This window comes from Bison bison, unplaced genomic scaffold (assembly GCF_000754665.1).
Source record: "Bison bison bison isolate TAMUID 2011002044 unplaced genomic scaffold, Bison_UMD1.0 scf7180017864215, whole genome shotgun sequence".
Taxonomy (NCBI): Eukaryota; Metazoa; Chordata; class Mammalia; order Artiodactyla; family Bovidae; genus Bison; species Bison bison.
In genome coordinates this window covers 2,900,879-2,912,909 of record NW_011494787.1, presented here as the reverse complement: position 1 = coordinate 2,912,909, position 12,031 = coordinate 2,900,879, and the positions used below count along the sequence as shown (strand labels likewise).

General features: G+C 45.6%; 1 protein-coding gene across 3 annotated transcripts in view; it reads left to right on the top strand.

Moving 5' to 3' along the window:
* ARHGAP25 (Rho GTPase activating protein 25) overlaps positions 1 to 12,031 on the top strand; it is a 92,692-nt gene that overhangs the window by 63,833 nt on the left and 16,828 nt on the right. For all 3 annotated transcript variants that reach the window (XM_010845322.1, XM_010845321.1, XM_010845320.1), the window contains one exon: positions 9,814 to 10,021. In XM_010845322.1, coding sequence (XP_010843624.1) covers positions 9,814 to 10,021 — 208 coding nt within the window. The remainder of the gene's footprint in view (positions 1 to 9,813; positions 10,022 to 12,031) is intronic.

The window sequence follows — 12,031 nt, the reverse complement described above, 5'->3', positions numbered from 1 at the left end:
TTAATTAGGTCCCATTTGTTTATTTTTGCTTTTATTTCCAATATTCTGGGAGGTGGGTCATAGAGAATCCTGCTGTGATGTATGTCGGAGAGTGTTTTGCCTATGTTCTCCTCTAGGAGTTTTATAGTTTCTGGTCTTACCTTTAGATCTTTAATCCATTTTGAGTTTATTTTTGTGTATGGTGTTAGAAAGTGTTCTAGTTTCTTTCTTTTACAAGTGGTTGACCAGTTTTCCCAGCACCACTTGTTAAAGAGATTGTCTTTAATCCATTGTATATTCTTGCCTCCTTTGTCAAAGATAAGGTGCCCATATGTACGTGGATTTATCTCTGGGCTTTCTATTTTGTTCCATTGATCTATATTTCTGTCTTTGTGCCAGTACCATACTGTCTTGATCCTTCCTAGACAACCAGTTTATCTCTCTCCTCCTCCCCGCTCCTTTTTTTTTACTACGCTTTTCCTAAGGGTCTGTCTGGAAAGGTTAGATTAATTTTTCCCGGAAGTTCTGGATGCAATTCTAGAGTTTTCTAGAATTAAGGAGAACAGAAAGGGAAATGATCACACCTAAACTTTAAATGACTCTTCCCCAGACTCCCAGCTGCGCATTTTCTTCAAACCATCTCCTCCCTTTAGTAAGACGGCTCTGCTTCCCTGGATCCGGCCCATCCCCAGGAGGCTGTTAGCCACTTTGCAAATCGGTCCTCAGTGGGGACCCGCTTTGCCCTCTTCCTCTGGAGGCTGGCCTCTGAGGTTTTCCTGAGCCGTCGCTGGGCACAGAAGCGCTGCTCTAGGTTGTGTGCAGTTTTGCTCCACCCAACCAGGATATAAGAGCCTGGGGGCAGGTCCCACAGTTTAAGAGTCTTTGTGTGTTTGCTAGCACTAGGCATGGAGCATATAAATATGCAATTGTTCTATTCCTTGGGTTCTTTTTCTCTCTCATTTCTTACTGTGTCTGCAGCCCTCAGAGCAAAATTTCACAACCCTCAGCCCAGTGTTGCCTAAGGGAGTGTGGTTTCTGTAATTCACTGTTACCCCGTGTGCCCTGCTTTTTTCTCTAGCTAAATGGGACATTACAAGGGATGGTCTCTGTTTCTTTTCTTTAATTCTTTCACCTCCTTCCCCCTGAGGCCTCAGCACGTGACAGATACTCAACAAATATTTATTTACTCAACAAGTATTTCTTGAGCATGTGTCATGCATATACCAAGCACTATGCCAGCACTGGGTACAACAGTGAGAGAGAGAAAGAGGAGAGAAAAAAAGACCAAGTCTCTACTTTCATAGTCTAGTAAAAAGACACAGAAAAGAAGTTAAAACTCCAAGGAAACCTGTAAAATTACAATTGCATAAAGTACCATGAAGAATAAATCTCATGATGCCATATGGGGGAAAAACGTCTTTATTAAGAAGTTCAGGAAACTAATGATGATTCAGCTTCTATCTGAAAGGCCAGAAAAGGCCAACTAGGCAAAGAAGGGGGAAGAGGCACAGTGTCTCAGCCAGAGGAACAGCATGTACAAAGGTCCTGTGGCAGAAAGGAGAATGGGCTCTGGAGTGAGAGGAAGGTGTGAACAGTGGAGATAGCCTGGTTAAAGCTGGGTCTTTATGCTAAGGTGGTTTGGATGAGGGTAAGGAAGGTGGAGATGGAGAGAAGTAAGCAGGTTTGCATAATGTTTCAGGGGTAACATTGCCCAGACATGGGAGTGAATTTGATAATTGAAGAGAATGTGGTATCAAAGATGAGTCCTCCATTTCTATGAGTGCATGGAGGGATGAACTTGGTTGGCAGCATCACACTGTCCAGGATCCTACCTGGCAGTCCTTCCCTGACCTTTCCTGTCTTCCCCCTGACGCCAAGAGTCCATTTCAAGTCTCCTGGGCACGCCTAGCTGGCTTGCTGCACTCTTTGCTGAGTCTTCTCAGTGGGAGGGGGGAAATCTTCTCATTTTACCCAGCAACCCACCTCCAAGATCCTTTTCTCTGAAGGCTCAACTGAGCCACGTGCAACTCATTTCTAGGGAAGGGTGGGCTGGCTTCATCAGCGCTAAGTGAAATCCTGTGTTCCTGCCAGAGGCTTTGATATATGGAGCGATGCTGGGAAGGGCTGTGTGCGGGCTTTCTTTTTTTTTTTTTTTAACGCACCTCCCTGGTACTCCTTGAATGGCAGTTGACAATTAGCTGCTAAGTAAAAGGGGGCACTTATTTTTATTGCGGGGGCCTTGACAGCTTTATGTTCACTCTTTAAAAGCCAAGAGTCATGTGTGTTAAGGTGAGTGGGGAGGAGAAGATGTGTGGGAAGGAGGAAGGGAGGGCCAGGGGCAGGTGCCGACAGATCCCATGGTTTCAGTGCTGGAGTCAGAACCTGAGCAGTGTTTACAAGCATGTGTTGATCTGGAAACAAGAGAGAATGGTTCCTGCAGCTTGTGGAGGAGGGAAGGTCTGAGGCTGGCCCTGCAGAAAGTACGATTCCTGGGCCCCCGCCATGCCTCATATCCCCAGGATGCCGCGGTGGGAGCTGGGCTGTGGCTTTCCTGCCCTGGCACTGTTCTTTTGCTGGAATTTCAGGAAGAAAACCCCCAAGCTCCAAAAGAAAGGTATTTCTTTCCAATTTTGTGATTTGCTTCTTCCACGAAAAGACGCTTTGCCCAGTGTTCCCCTTCCCTCTCCTGTCTGAGAGGGGGATGCTCCTAGGACTGAGCCTCTGGGGACAGGAGTGGGAGAGAGAGGCAGAGAGGGGGCTCTCTGTGACCTGGGCTGGACCGGAGGCCGGGTGGGAGGGCTCTTGTCCTGAATCCAGGAGTGTTTGAGCAATGATGAAGGAGGAATGAGATTAAAAAGGAGGTGACAGCTAATCCTACTTGTGCTTAACAGAATCAATACAGTGTTCAGGGGTTTTCCAGCAAATCTGGGGTGGAAGCTAGAGAAGTAAGGAGTGAAGGATGGCTTGTGAGAGGAGACTAGACAGTTTACCCCTTTCTCTGTCTCCTTGAGCTTTTTGGATGTCTGAAATTTTACCTGGACAATTTTATTCCACTGACTTTACACAAGAAGGATTAAAGTATACTGGTTTTAGAATCCCAGGGTAAACATTAATATGACCTTGGACAGATTTGTAACCTGAGTCTCAGTTTTCTCATCTGTAAAATGGGCCAATAATATCTAATTTATTATTTTTTTTAATTTTTTAAAATTTATTATTTTTATGAGGACTAAATGAAAGAGCACATGAAAACTTTTAAGGTAGTTTTTCATAAAATTAGCTTAATTAATTAAATGTATTAATAATTATATGGCATATTATAATTACTTAAGATTTGTACCTGTGTAGATGGAAATGCGTTTGTTAATGGTAACGGGTCCAAAGTAATGAGCAATTCTGAGTGGACGAGTGGTTGGAGAGAGTAGAAAGGGCAGTTCCCTGAAGGGCTGAGTGCAAGCTAGGAGGGCAGAGAAAGGGGAGCTGGGTTTCTCCTCTTAGTATCCGTGGGGTGGGAAATGGTCTTTGAGTACTTTCTAACCCACTGTCTGTTGTCTTCCTCCTTCACTGATCCTTCACTGGTTTCCCTAGATTTCTCAGTTCATCTATTCCCTTATAGCTAGGCTATTTCTTGTCCACCCAGGATCAAAGAATGCAGGATCTTTGAATTCTTTGTCCACCCAGGATCAAAGAATTCAGGATACTCTAGCAATCAGGATCCAGAATTCAGAGGTAGGTAGAACTCAGGATTGGGTCTTTGAAGTTCCAGGGATATTTCGGACTCCAAACTCCAAATGACATGTGATGTGACATGAATAGTGACAAACCCTGATGTAGACAAACTGAAGAAACAAGGTTGCCCTCGTGTTAGAAGGGATCTGTGGGGTCCTGGTGTCTCCAGAGCAGGCAGTGGTCATCTCTTGTTGGTAAGACTAGCTTGCACTGATTTCTAGGCTGGAGCTGGAAAGTTTGGAGTCTTCATCATATAGGTGATATTTAAAGTCATGAGATTATAAAGTACATGCAAAGGCGGAAGGAAAAGCTTGAGACATTAACCTTTAGCGGACAGGGAGAAAGGAGGAATCATCCAAGGGGGCCGAGAATGAGGCTGGTGAAATAAATGGAGAACCGAAAGCCATGTGAGAAACTGTCTCCAGAAGGAAGGGGTGATTTGCTGTGTCACATGTTGCTGATGCAGCAGTTCAGAAAAAGACTGAGAATTTGATCACCAGACTTTAAAAATGTAGAAGCCATTGATTTCCTTTCCAATCAATCCTAAAGGAAATCAACCTTGAAGATTCATTGAAAGGATTGATGCTAGAGCTCCAATACTTTGGCCACTGATGGGAAGAGCCCAACTCACTAGAAAAGATCCTGATGCTGAGAAAGATTAAAGGCAAAAGGAGTCAGCGGCAGCAGAGGATAAGATGGTTAGATAGCATCACTGACTCAATGGACGTGAATCTGAGCAAACTCTGGCATGCTGCCAGTCCATGGGGTCACAAAGAGTCAGACATAGTGACTGAACAGCAACAACAAATTGATTTCCTTGGCAAGTGCAAGTTTGGGGAAGTGCTGACCAGAGTACCTTTGGGAGAGAAGGGACGAGGAACAGGAGGAGTGGGAGACAGCAGGTAACAGCTCTGTGAGGACGTCTGTCACGTGCCAGGCTCTGTGCCAGGAGATAAAAATAGATGGTGAGCCAGACAGGCTGTCTGCCTCTGAGGAACCCACAGTCCAGTGGAAGAGAGATACTTAAATAAATCATCATAAGACGACATGAGAGGTGATGGAGGTATACACAGGGAGTGCCGTGAGCACAACGTAGGGAATAACCAAGTCCCTCTTAGGAGAAGGCATTTGAGTTCAGGCTGCAGGAAAATCAGGTTTCCCGGTGGGGAGGAGGAAGGGCTTTCACTCCAGAGTTTTCAAGAGGAAGGCTGGTTTCCCTTCTATCATAATCTACAGTTACCAAAGAGTCTGGGCTGCAGCAGATGCTCAAGCTATATTTGCCAAATGATTTTGTGAATTCCAGTGGAAGGAGTTTGCAAAAAAAGAATTGCAGAAGCACCCATTACAATAATGTTTGCAGTACAAGTGAGGATTGAGAAGAGAGGCAGGTTAAAATGAATTGAAAATGTCCTGATCTGTTAAGAAGGAAGGAAGGGGTGTTGCACATCATTCTAATGTGCAATAATTAGTACCTTGTGATAACGGCTTTGTATTCTCAATGCCTAGGAAAGTGCCTACTGCTTGAATGATTGACTGAATTGCTATTGCTTGTGAGAAAATCTATAGAAGGAGCAGTGACTTGGGAGAGTTGGGAGTGGGATGAGAGTGAGATTGGAGAAGACAGTGGGAGAACTGCCATCAGACATTGGGTTCACAGGAATACAGGAGAGAGAGAAAGAAATGAGAGAGGCAGAGATGATATCTATAGAAAGAGATTGGACCAGATATGCAGATTTGTGTCAATTTATGGGTGCTATCCAAATGCATGGACTTGTATGAACTTTCCCAAGGATAACATCTAGAGTGAGGAGAAGTCTGAATTGGGATGCTAGGAAATGACACACTGAAGGAGCAGGTAGAAGATGGGCAAGTACAGGAACCTGCAGAGGAGCCTGCAGGGAGATGAGACTAAAATGAGGGTGGATGGTTTCATTGCCACGTAGGGAGGAAGTCTTGAGGAAGGAAGAAGAATCAATACCATTGGTCTTCAGAGAAGACCAGCAGATTGTGGAATGAATGAAAGTCAGTTCAGTTCAGCGGCTCAGTTGTGTCTGACTCTTTGTGACCAAAGAGTCACATCACCAACTCCTGGAGCCTACTCAAACTCATGTCCATCAAGTCAGTGATGCCATCCAACCATCTCATCCTCTGTCATCCCCTTCTCCTCCTGCCTTCAATCTTTCCCAGTATCGGGGTCTTTTCTAATGAGTCAGCTCTTCTCATCAGATAGCCAAAGGATTGGAGCTTCAGCTTCAGCATCAGTCCTTCCAATGAATATTCAAGATTGATTTCCTTTAGGATCAACTGGTTTGATCTCTGTGCAGTCCAAGGGACTCTCATGAGTCTTCTCCAACACCACAGTTCAAAAGCATCAATTCTTCAGTGCTCAACTTTCTTTATGGTCCAACTCTCACATCCATACATGACTACTGGAAAAACCATAGCTTTGACTATAGGGACCTTTGTTGGCAAAGTAATGTCTCTTCTTTTTAATATGCTGTTTAGGTTTGTCAGACTTGGCCATTAAGAGGGCATGAGAAATCTTAGAGAACAGATTGGGTGGGAAGATGCTGGTGAGGATACCAGATTGAAATAGATTGAGAGGTTACATGAATAACAAGGGAAACAATGGAGGCCATGAGGGTGGATGACTCTTTCCAGAAGCATACATGTTTCACTGTAAGCATATTGGTGAAGAAAAGAAAGGAAGTATTTATTGATTGCAGGAGAGCTGGGGTGGGAAATGATTCTTTAATAAACAGGTGAAGACTTAGATGCAGATGCTCTTTCAATTTAAGATATCAAAGAAGAATGAAGTCCTAGAAAAGACAGAAAAGTAGGGTACCCCCATTTAAGAAACATCATCTTAGACAAAAGCACAGGGCACTCTTCTTCCTTCAAGAGAGGACAGGCAGATGGACAGAGGAGGGGGGGATAGGAAAGGCAGGAACTGGAGATCACAGTTTCTTTCATGATGTTCTCCGTTTGGGGAGATAAGGACAAGAGGAGACAAGGTCACCTGCTAAGACAGAGGGGAGGGGATGGGTGGTAGGCTCAAGGGTGTGCTGAAAATCTGGACCCAAGGAGATGCTGGAGGGTAAAGGGATGTTGGGAAATGCGTGTCCTGGGGAGAATGACATTGAAAGTCGTGACTGTGGATCATGGGAGGAAGAGACAATGAACACAGGAACAAGGCTGAGAGACTCAGATGAGGAGGAAAGCTGATGGACAGGCTGTGCAGAGGTGTGTAAGAAGGAGCTTGATTTCAGATCATCTGCCTCAAGACTTCAGAAATAGAGCTCACATTTGACAGCTCTGACATCTTTGTGTTTGGGGTATCTTTCTCTACTGTGATCCAGTGGGCCCCTTGAGCCCAAGTGTCAACTGCTCTGAAACACATCTGCTTTTCTGTCTAAGGTGCCCTCCCTAGAACTCTCAAAGGGAATTTTTAAAATGCCCATTGTCTATGCTTTAAGTCAGATCATTTAATCGTTCCTTCCAATTTGGTGCAAATATCTATCTAGCTCCTTTCACAGACAAGTAGAAAACTAATTCTGTATATTTCCTGACACCCTCTAATTGTTTCTTATCATTTTGCATGGGCCCTTTCATTTTCATAACGTAGTAGTAGGCTAATTGAAAGTGAGAGTCACCTCTTATAGGCCCTTGTCTGTAGAACCCATTCCACATGGCCTAATGCTGATACATGCAGGGCACTCAGTAGATGCCAGTGTGAGGCTGATTCACTTACTGAGGGCATCCCTGTTAGGGTTTAAACTACAGAAATGCTCAAATTGTCATTAATCGTGGAAAGCACTTGATTAAAGATGGCATAGCTCATTAAGTAATTCAGCAAAATTGTTTGACTGTCTACCTTGTCCCCATGCTAAACATAAGGGTGAAATCAGGTTGAGTTGGACTGAGAGATTACGTGAATGACAAGAGAAGAAGTAGAAGCTCTGAGGGCAGGTGACTCTCCTGGCCTACTCCTGGCATTATGGAGCTTACAGTCTTGCAGAGGGCACAGGGCAGATAAGTGATAGTAACCCAGTGAGAAGAGGATTGGGATAGTACAGAAGGGATACGGATGCATTGAGTGAGGATGGAGTTCCTCAGGCTGGGTCAGGGAAGTCTTGGCAGAGGTGATGGTATTTGAGTTGAGCCAAGGAAGACATGGGCTTCCCTTCTGGCTCAAATGGTGAAGAATCTCCCTGCAATGCAGGATACTGGGGTTTGATTCCTGGGACAGGAAGATCCCCTAGAGAAGGAAATGGCAATCCACTCTAGTATTCTTGCCTGGAGAATTCCATGGACAGAGGAGCCTGGTAGGCTACAGTCCATGGGGTCACAGAGTCAGACACGACTGAGTGACTAACACTTTCACTTCAAGGAAGACACAGAATCTTAGTAGACAGGGAAGAGAGAGATGAGCAGACTGGGCAGCTAGAAGAGACTGTCCAAGAGTGTATAGTCTGGTGAGTACTGTGGGCTTTGAGATCATCAGGGTGAGGTGCCTTTGGGGGCATGGGAGGAAGTCAGGCCAGAAAGGTAGGTAGGGGCTGGTCCAGTTGCTGACCTAAGGGATGCTGGCCCTGGTTTTCAATTTTTGCCCACAGAAATATTTAAGCAGACAGTCTCACTGGAATGCTGTAAGTAAAACAGATAACAGCCCAGCAGGTCTGAGGTGATGAGGATCCCCTGGAGCTTTGAGGGGTAATTTGAAAAATGCTGCTGTGGCAATTGGGGAAGAAGTGGGTGAGTATTAAAAATGGAAGCATACTTGGGTAGACCAGTTGTTTACAAAGGTAAATAGCAGGAGGATTTTGAACAATTATAGGAAAGGAGACCACAGCAGAGGCAGGGAAGGGAGGAGTCCAGCTTGGCCTCGGGCAGTGGGGAGTAAGGAGGACCCAGATTCCAGAGATATGGCTGCAGCTCTTACATGTGGCAAACACATTAATTAGAGACCAAATAAAGGGGACCCACCAGAGAGTGAATCATGGGGAAAACCAAAGGACTTTGGGCACAGTGTCCTAGGGATTGGAGTGGTCAGTGTAGCAGAGCCCTAATGATGCCAGAGAGAAAACCAGGCAGGACAGAAATGAAACCGTGACTGTCTTCTGACCTCCAGGACAGGAAGGGCATGGGGCCCTGGTGGGGAAATGGGTAGCCAGCCAGTGTCCTGATTCATAAACTAACCTTGTTCCACTGCTGGGGTGGGGAAATTATAGAGCCAGATGCTGGCAGGGCTGGGTGGAGCTGGTCCACACATGCTTCGCTGGAGGCAGTGTAATTCGGAAAAATATTTCTGGAGATCAATTTGCATACCATAGTCATTAAAATGTTCAAACGGCTTGACCTAGTAATTCTACATGTGAGAATTGGCCCTAAGGAGATAGTTCAAAAGGAGGAAAAACCAATGTTCATCCAATCCAAATGTTAATTAATCAATTAAGCAATTAATTAGAAATTATACATTGAACTAGATACATTCCTGGACCTCTGCTAGGCTAGTGACCATGGTCACTGTGGCAGTGTTAGCAACAGTAGAACATAGTAAACAACATAAATTATTTAAAATGCTGCAATGGTTTAATACAGTATGAGACATCCATATGATAGACTATTATGCTTTAATGCTAAATGACACAAGCAGAATTCAAAATGGCCCACTTGCTTCTCTTGCGTTTACTGCCTGGGTGTGAATTCTGACTTGTACTGTGTCCTGGCACCTGACCTTGGCAAGTTCATTAGCGCCTCTAAGGCTCCATATCTTTAATAGTAACACAGGTATAACAATACTATCTCATGGAGTTGGCTGTCAAGGTTAAGTGAGGAAACGTGTTCAAATTTAGCACAATTCCTAGCACAAAACAAGCAGTCATTGAAAGTGAGTTGTTCTTTTGAATACTATAAATGTAGACGGACAGACTGACCGACAGCCTCAAATGGACAGCCCCTACTTTAGAGCCCCAGGAAATACGACGTGTGGTTTGTCTTGTATATTTTGTTTAGTATCATTGCAGAAAATCCTATCACTTTGACTGCTCAGTTCTGCCAAGGGAAATTGGAGTGACTGGCAGGCTCTGCTTTCTCTCTTCCCAGCCGTGTTTGGCCAGCGCTTGGATGAGACCGTGGCTTATGAGCAGAAGTTCGGCCCCCACCTGGTGCCCATCCTGGTGGAGAAGTGTGCCGAGTTCATCCTGGAGCATGGTCTGAACGAAGAGGGCATCTTCCGACTGCCTGGGCAGGACAACCTGGTGAAGCAGCTGAGAGATGCTTTTGACGCGGGGGAGCGGCCCTCCTTTGACAGGTATGCTGTGCCCACCTCGTCGCCCCTGTGCCCACCTCGTCGCCCCTGTGCCCTGCTTGGCTGAGAGGACCTTTGTCTACCAGTTGAGCTATGGGACTTGCATAGATGCTTCCAAAATCCCTGGCTTGCAACAGAAAAAGCCTTTTGTTCTGCTCGTAACTCAGAATTTGGGAGCCTGGAGCATGGTTAGAGAAGCACGCTGAGCATTTGTGTGAGAAAGGACATGAACTAGGACTAGGGCCTTGCAGGTCAGTCAAGAGGTATGTAGGAGATGCGGGGAGGGGAATGCGGACTAAGGGAGAAAGATGGGACCTAGCTCAAGGCGCACGATTTGAAGCAGATGAGGGATGGAGAATGGCAGAGCTGGCTGGGCAGACTTGGGGTGGTGGATTAGGTACCGTGTCAATATCTAAGGGTTCTGATGGTCTTCCTTGGCTTTCCAGAAATGGCCAGGGCCAGGACTTCTTGCTTATCTGTGGAAACACAGTCCTGTGCAACTCTGAACTTAATTCAGAACCCTTTGGGAGGGAGTACAGACTGATATCATGGCAGCCTGGTGTTTTCCCAATCTCGTCTATGGAGGTTGCCCAGCCCTGTTTGGGGCATTTCAGGCGCAGTGATGTTTCTTCCACCCTCCCCTTCCCCCACTGCAGCTACACAGCCCAGATTCTTCTCTGCCCTGCTCAACTGGCACAACCCCCACCGACATTGGATACTTTTAACCTGTTGTGCAATATTTGCTCAGTTGCCTGCACGCGCTTGTCCTGCTGGCAAGAAAGAGCCATTGTTCTTTCCAAATCAGCAGCCCATAAACCGAGGTTTAGTGAGCCAAACCTGAACTCTCACCAGTCTCCAAAGATTGAAATCCCCCCAGGAGCTTGTTTACGATGGAGGACTAGGGCTGATCCTGGGGCAACCATGAACAGCTAAGTGTGGTACTGTGGCGACCGTCTCGCCCTCCCTTTCCCTCACCTCCCACTCCAGTCACCAATGATGCCCACTCTCCTTCAGAAGCATTGCTGAGACCTGTCTCTTGCTCTCCATTCTCAGCCACTGTCTTGGTTTGGAGCATCCTATGTCTGTCTCTGCTGTCCTTGGCATCCAGCAGGTTAATTTAGCAAAGTGCTGTGTTTTAACAGGAAAGCAACAGGCGAAGATGTTACTGGAATGAGAGCAGGTTACAGGCATCAAATTTACAGAGCTTTCTGGGAGGACCATAAATCACATTTCACCATCAGGCACCTGTTCAATCAAGTGCACTAGCTTCACACTGACTCTTCTTCTTGTTTTTAGCTAGCTTTGCGTGGATCAAAAGACGCAGATGGGTTATTGCTAAAGCAATGAGAGCAATCAGCCAGGAGGACTAGAGGTGATTATGAGAGTTGCCAAACACCTGCCTGAGGCTTGAGCTCCTACATCTATAAAGTCAGCCTGGGTGGTTGGAGTTGAGTCTTTGATTCCTGTGAAGTATTTGGGGCTGGAGGAAGGAGAATTTCACACACCTTGTCTGATTGCTCCACCCCCTAGGACTGAGGAGTAGAATTTACACATTCAAAGTAAGAAGGGTCACCTGAGGCTCTTCAGAGCCGACTCTTGGGGCCATGTGACCCCTAGGGTACTTGTCTAGATCTTCTACATTGGTCATGTGTGCAGTTCCACCGTCAGATCCCCCGAATTACCTCTCTAGAAAGAAGAAAAACAAAGGTGCTCTTATTTGGTAGGTTCTACTGCAGATACATATGGTTCTCATTAAACATATAAGTAAGAAGTTTAAAATGTCCTTGTCGAGTTACTTCTGGGCTGGATACTGCCCATATATGATCCACTTCCCATACCTATATTTCTGTGAGAAAAGGACAAGTGTGCCACATTATAAGGTCAGTGTTACAACGCAAGGCTTGGCAGACTATCTGAGAGGCCTTGGCTAATCTCTGATGGGTCAGTCATTGAACTCAGAAGTCACTTGGCTCCTGACTTGTTCTTAGTCTTTGATTAAAAAAAAAAAAAAAA